At 27.8% G+C, this 6,440-nt stretch overlaps 2 protein-coding genes across 13 annotated transcripts; one reads left to right on the top strand and one right to left on the bottom strand.

Annotated features, from left to right (window-relative positions):
- Positions 1-185: 185 nt before the first annotated feature.
- Positions 186-3,355, bottom strand: LOC116426652 (galactokinase). 5 transcript variants are annotated; one of them, XM_076369858.1, is made up of 7 exons: positions 2,762-3,114; positions 2,083-2,269; positions 1,863-2,005; positions 1,460-1,757; positions 1,040-1,361; positions 892-964; positions 186-455 (listed from the first exon to the last, which is right to left on the bottom strand). In XM_076369858.1, exons 1-6 carry the CDS (start codon positions 2,921-2,923, stop codon positions 895-897), a joined length of 1,182 nt encoding a protein of 393 aa, XP_076225973.1. In that variant the 5' UTR covers positions 2,924-3,114; the 3' UTR covers positions 186-455; positions 892-894. The 5 variants fall into 5 exon arrangements, with proteins under 5 accessions (XP_076225973.1, XP_076225975.1, XP_031831763.2 ...); XM_076369859.1 differs by lacking the exon at positions 186-455 and adding an exon at positions 586-599; XM_076369860.1 differs by lacking the exons at positions 186-455; positions 2,762-3,114 and adding an exon at positions 3,300-3,355 and having other exon boundaries at positions 554-964.
- On the top strand, positions 3,116-6,421 carry LOC116426647 (uncharacterized). 8 transcript variants are annotated; one of them, XM_031975893.2, is made up of 10 exons: positions 3,116-3,229; positions 3,931-4,033; positions 4,149-4,335; positions 4,472-4,607; positions 4,700-4,917; positions 4,980-5,040; positions 5,136-5,264; positions 5,338-5,673; positions 5,745-5,827; positions 5,911-6,421. In XM_031975893.2, the coding sequence occupies exons 2-10, from the start codon at positions 3,970-3,972 to the stop codon at positions 6,035-6,037; spliced, it is 1,341 nt and encodes a 446-aa protein (XP_031831753.1). In that variant the 5' UTR covers positions 3,116-3,229; positions 3,931-3,969; the 3' UTR covers positions 6,038-6,421. The 8 variants fall into 8 exon arrangements, with proteins under 8 accessions (XP_031831753.1, XP_031831751.1, XP_031831748.1 ...); XM_031975891.2 differs by lacking the exon at positions 3,116-3,229 and adding an exon at positions 3,309-3,493; XM_031975888.2 differs by lacking the exon at positions 3,116-3,229 and adding an exon at positions 3,311-3,474.
- The last annotated feature ends 19 nt before the right edge of the window (positions 6,422-6,440 follow it).

Here is a 6,440-nt window from a genome sequence, read left to right as displayed (position 1 = left end):
AATTATTGTCTGTCGTATTATAAAAGAGTACTATACACATAATCTAATACAACAGTATTTACATTTTCGAGATGCCAACTATTACAAGTGTTAGTAAACAGGATTTTAAAAAACAGTAAATCGACAATGTTTTATTTTATTATTTAATATATTTAATGATTTAAATATTATTCAAAATTTCTATTGAACTTAATGATGTTGTGCTGCACATTTTGTGTATCCCTGACTTACAGATATAAGAATACGAAACCGTGATTGGCGGTTTGTTTTTGTGACGTAATGTTTTTCTTTAATTACTTTGGTTAATAACGCAGTCTATCGCTAATTTCGTGTCACTGTCCGACGTCAATGACCCCAGACGCTTGAGTTTCATTCATTTACAATTCACACTTTTCAGTTTAAATATTTATCAAAATTTAGTAAAAACTTCCCATTGAGAATTCAGTGTAACAATTCTAAGAATCCAGTAGAAGTAAAAAAATATATTAATATATTTCTATAGGTTTCAATAAGCAAACATATTTAGTATTGTACAATTATAAACAATACATTTTCATTACTTTTGATTTTAGGTTTTGCTTGTTGTGTAAAATTAATTCCTAAAATTTGTCATATCAGTTACCAAACATTATTATACACATTTACTTAGCAACATTTTCTTATCTTTAATATGTTTTATAAATGTACATTATTTAAAATATTGACAAACATGATTGACGTTTACATTTATAATCATGTAGATATAAATTTCTTCTTTAAGAGACAAATATTTTTATACATAAAACCGTAATTATCTTAACAAATGTTTCAAATAAAAAAGGCTAGATGGTTTTACATACACTCCTATTTTTGAGGTTGACTTATTTTGTATTATTTTTTTAATAAACATACCATTTAATTTATCGTGAGTACTCTTGCTCCCATTGCAGGTTGTGCAACATAAAATGTTGCATTACCGGAATACCTATACAAAAGCAATATTTGTAAAAACATTTTTGGTCAGTATAATTAACAATACTGAAAAGAAACGAAGTCTCACTTGGCTTTAATATTATCAATTACTTTGGTGATCATATCTTTTTCTACTAAAGATACTGTACAACCACCAAAACCAGCACCAGTCAAGCGACTCCCCAAAACACCCTTCACTTCTCGTGCTGCTGATACTAAAGTATCAAGTTCAATCGAAGAAACTTCGTAATCGTTCTTCAATGAATCATGACTTTCATTCATTAATTGTCCAAACTTCCTGAAATCTCCTTTTTCTAGTGCATGTACTGCCTCAGTCGTTCTTTGGATTTCTGTCACTACATGACGAGTTCTTTTTATCATATTTTCTGATACATTTTGTAATTGCAATACTAAAAAGAAAAGTAATTAAAGAAAAACAAAACAAAAATATTAAACCTTCTATAGTTAATTAAATTATTCTTGTTTAATATTAAATTTTCTCTATTACATTCAATATCCATCACAGATGCTTCACGCAAACTCTTTTTAGTCAATATTTCTGCAGCTTTATAACAACAGTCTCTACGTTCACAGTATGCACTGGAACTTAACTTATGAGGAGTGTTAGAATTAGTAATGAGAAAAACATAATCATTTATTTGTGACAAGGGTATTTGCTTTGTACTAAGATCTTCACAATCGAGAAGAAGAGCATACCCTTTTTTTCCCATTACAGAAATAAATTGGTCCATTATACCACAAGGAACATTAGCAAAATCATGCTCAGCACGCTGACATGCCAAAGCCTACAAAATATTGTGTGTTTACTTTTATAAAACATTAAAAGGAAAATATATAAAGTAGAAAAACTGATACAAGGAAAAATTACTTAAAAATCTTGTTACTTATACCTTATCTTCAGGCTTCTTTGCCTTCATTCCAGTTAATGTTTCCAAAAATGTATATGTAGCTACTTCTAAAGCAGCTGAACTGCTAAGACCAGCGCCAATTGGTACAGATGATACAATTACAGCATTAAAACCAGGCACATCGCCTAAAAATTAATAGGTAATAAAAATTTCTAATAATATAATTATACAGAAATAAAAGCAAACGGTATATCAAACTCACAAAGAAAATTTGCTATGCACCCTTTTACATAGTTGGCCCATTTTGGTTCTCCTGGCTTTATATTATTTCTAGGGCTTGATTCAAATTCAACCCAATTTCCAGAATCAAGTGATTCATTCAGAGAAATAATTTTACATTTGTTTGTATTATTTCGTTTACCAGCTATAACTGTGACCATAGGTAGTGCCTGAAAATATTAAATTTATTTATTTTTACAATATTTTCATTTATTGTTATTAAAATATTGTTGAAATTAATTTTCTGTGTTTATCAAATTCTTATACTACCGGTATTATCATTAAAATATTAAAACGAAAAATTATGTAATAAGTAGGATTCAATGTATTATATGTGTATATACTTTCATAGTCAAGTAAATACGATAATGATTATCGTGATAAATTTGATTTTATATCTTTTATCATAAAACGGCAGCTTAGATGTTCAAGAAAACATTATAACTCATAAGAGTGATAATTTCAATCAAAATATTTAATAAATAATAGTATCGAACTATTAAAAATAACAAAATAATATTATTAACATGTAATGTTTAAACCAACGACACAGGGTAACCAAAATATAAGTAAATCTTGAACAGTTATTTAAACAAAAATATAAGAGTTATCGTATAAGAAATTATTAAATATGATATTTGCTTTAATATCTTAAATTTTACCATTGGCAAAACAAAACCATTGTTGTAATCAGTATGTTCTCCGATCAAATTTACGCGGCCAGGTGCGCAAACACATATATCTGCATTCTTAGTAAATTCTTTTGTGAAAGCTTTCAAAGCCTTCAATTTGATGTCATCTACGTCAGGCACTATAGTTGCCATTTTTACCGGTTCAATTAAAAAATTGTTTGTTTTGTTTTAAAACAATGTAGCAGTAAAATTTACAAAATGCAACGAATACTTGTTAGACTTTACACGATCTAAGACATACTGATTAGGTACAATTATGACACGACGGTAATTATCTCCACCCTCCACCGCGCAAGAATTATTATCACACGTTATCACTCGTTTATATATTTCGTATGTAATTTAAAAGCTGACCGTACAATTTGGATAGAGTACGCTAGTGTACAGGACATTTTCTATGGTGTCGGTATTTCAGAACGGTAGACAAAAAAATGTATTGTATGTAACGTCCGTACTAAGGATCTTAAATTACAACTTAAAAAGTACTAGTCCATAAGACGAATCTTACATTTGTACTTAAATCTAGGTCGTTCCATTCTAATAATGCCCACTTGTATATGTAATAGGATGATTTTGACAGTGTCGGTATTTTAGAATCCTATACTGAAGCTTACGTCACATAATGTACTTACATATACATTTAGTGTTAGAGATTTTAAGTCTACGATTTATATACTAAACACGTAAATTTGTATTTTAAATGTGATATAATTTTCATTAAGATTTATAGTTTTTAAGTCCGAGTTGTTTGAACAATTTTTATTTAATGTTTATGAAAGGAAAATTATATTAAATGAACAAACATTAAAATGTCGCCATATATATACATGTATACTATGTATACCTGAACTTCATATAAGTTACATATATTAACTAAAAATGTCATAACCGTAATTAATAATGTATATTACCAATTTAAACAGATTTAATAAATAATCTGACACTTTTGTTTAACCTGCATGACTTCTTCTGTAATAATTTGTCATCGAAGATATTTGGATTTGTGTTGTGAAGTGGGGTGGATAACTTTTTTTTATTCATCGATGCATAGATAGTTGATATGTATTTATAAAACAGTAGTACGTATGAATGTTGTTGTAAATCAGTTTAAAATAATTTTATTTACTATGAATTTCTAGATTATAATTTTATGTACTTATTGAAGTAATTGTCATTTTATGACAATAAGTTCAATTGACAATGCGATGACGGTCTCAAATCCACTTATCAAAGAATTGAAAGGTAATTAAAGTAAATTTAAATAATATTCGACTTTTACTTATACAGGTTTTTATTACTGTCCTTTTAAATAAAAAAATGTGACAACAAATATCTATTTTGTATCAATATATTTTAGGTTGGACGCGAAAATTAACAGAATGTGGCAAAGGGATTGATGACGGAAATTTGGATTTGCCTTTGTTTTGTAAATGTTTAGAAAAATGTTTACAAAAAGGCATATTAATGAGCTTAAGCCCTATAGGGTTTTCAAAAGTACCCAATGCTTGGTATTGGTTGGAAGAAATTGCTGGAAAACATTTCAGGTTTAAAAAAATAAATTATAAAATTACAGAAAAAGTACTTTATTTTATAGTTTGTACAATATTACATTGTATAATATTTAAACTGTATTAGGTTAATAAACATTAATGTAATCTAATTAATATCATTTTGTTACAGTTCCTCTTGTACTTATTCATTAATGGTTGAACAAGTTAAACAAAATCCTAAAGTTCAAACGCCTACTGGACGTCTTAGGCTGTTAATTAGAACATGTTTGATAAGAAAGTGCCTTTATATGCCAATTGAAATGCTGGTATACCTCAATTTCACATATTAACTGTTAGACACAAATTTATTTTTAAAAAATGTTATTATTTAATAATAAATGTATGTAACATTATCTAGGTCAGAACACCATTAATGGCTATAGAGTATTATGATAAAAACAGTATTTTAGGAGATGAAATTCTTGGTGAAATATTTTTATCTGTATTATTGCAAAGTAGTAAACTAAATTTTAAATTAAATTTACGGAATTCTAGTTTTTTGGATGATACTTGGGATTTACCAGAATGCATGGCATTAGAATTAGTGCCATGTAAAAGTTTAGGTATCTCTGTATGGTAAGCAACTTAAATTATGAAAGAAAGTTCTTGTTATAAATAACAATTTTTTTTTATTGCAGTTTTACTAAAGGAAAAGCTTTAATAATTAACTTAGATAAAAATTCTGTAGCTGCGGAAGATGTAAGGAATAGAATATTTCCTTTTAAATTATAAATTTTCCTTTGAGTTTTTGTCCTCAATGTTTTTATTAACATTTATATATTATTCCTGGTCAGGATAAAATCGAAGTTGGCGATGTTCTGGATGAGATAAATGGATATGCTATAACATCCAATGCTAAAGGACAATTATCTAGAATTATGAAAAAGACTATTGGTCAGCCAGTGTGTCTACATGTAATTAAAGTGTGTATTTTTAAATAGTATAGTACATCTTACAGTATAACAGAGTAATTCTTTTAATGCCATTACTTTTTAGCATCGTCATAAAGAAACGCAAGAAATATATACCCCAATAATACAACTCGTACGAAACTCTGGTGCTGAATGTTTGAAAAAAATTTTAAAAAAGTTTAATTCGGATAAACAAGATCATGAAGAGCAGTCTGAGATATCTAAGTCAGTACAGAAATCATTAAATGCAGGATTTTCTCTGAAATATTGTGGTTCAGTACATATTGGTACAGAAGGAGATGTAAAACAAATCGAAAAAGCAATAGTCCAAGTATTGAAGTCAGACGATTTGAAACTAGTGGCTGTCAAATTTGAATGTTTAGAAATTGGCATTAGAGTGACTCAGGACATGGATGGTAAAGTAGGTATATAGAACTATTTGAATATAGAAGTTCATAATTTGTTGATAATAAAATTTACTTAAATGTTCAGGTAATATGTAAACAAAGTTACATGGAAATCTCTTCTTGCGGTCGTACTACAAACATTCCAAACTATTTTGCATTTATTACAGGGTAATGTCATGGTATTGTGCTCTCTTCAATAACACTATATGCATAGTTATAATATATAAATGTATTTCCATTTATATTTTCAGAAATACTAATTGCAGCTTAGCAACCAAATTTGATGCACATGTATTTTATCATCAAAATGAAAATATAGTGCAGACTATACTACAAAGTATGGGTCAAGGATTTCAACGTACTCATTTTGCGGTTTAAGTGTTTCAAATAAAAAATATATTCCTGTAGCAAATTATTTTAAATGATCTAAAGCACTTGCCTAGTGCACTTATCTAGTCAATATGTTTCTTATTTTCTTCACATCGTGAATGGCTTTTCCATCTAAATAAAATGATTTTATTTTAAATATATACATATAAACAAATGATATATTTTCTTAGAAAATCATAAATTATATATGTACACAAGTGTTGTGTGTTCGCTCTTCTACCTTCTATTCACCCTATGTGCTTAGAATATCACTGAAGTGACACTGATTAAAGTATATAGTGTCATCGTCATAGTAATATATTAAAAATGTTATTTTCCTATTAAAATAATGTCAATGGAAGATACAATAAATTCCGAAAATTCTTATGTGTATGTTTCGTATCAAAATAAA

Source organism: Nomia melanderi, chromosome 8, assembly GCF_051020985.1.
Source record: "Nomia melanderi isolate GNS246 chromosome 8, iyNomMela1, whole genome shotgun sequence".
NCBI lineage: Eukaryota > Metazoa > Arthropoda > Insecta > Hymenoptera > Halictidae > Nomia > Nomia melanderi.
The sequence above is the reverse complement of the archived record's forward strand: the minus strand, read 5'-3'. Positions and strand labels throughout refer to the sequence as shown.

Coding starts and splice junctions, on each gene's coding strand:
- LOC116426652 (XM_076369858.1), bottom strand. CDS start 2,923: ATGGCAACTATAGTGCCTGACGTAGATGACATCAAATTGAAGGCTTTG. Junction 2,006..2,082: donor GTGCATAGCAAATTTTCTTT/GTGAGTTTGATA, acceptor ATTAATTTTTAG/GCGATGTGCCTGGTTTTAAT. Junction 965..1,039: donor ATTGATAATATTAAAGCCAA/GTGAGACTTCGT, acceptor GCTTTTGTATAG/GTATTCCGGTAATGCAACAT.
- LOC116426647 (XM_031975893.2), top strand. CDS start 3,970: ATGACAATAAGTTCAATTGACAATGCGATGACGGTCTCAAATCCACTT. Junction 5,041..5,135: donor ATTCTGTAGCTGCGGAAGAT/GTAAGGAATAGA, acceptor ATTCCTGGTCAG/GATAAAATCGAAGTTGGCGA. Junction 5,828..5,910: donor TATTTTGCATTTATTACAGG/GTAATGTCATGG, acceptor TTATATTTTCAG/AAATACTAATTGCAGCTTAG.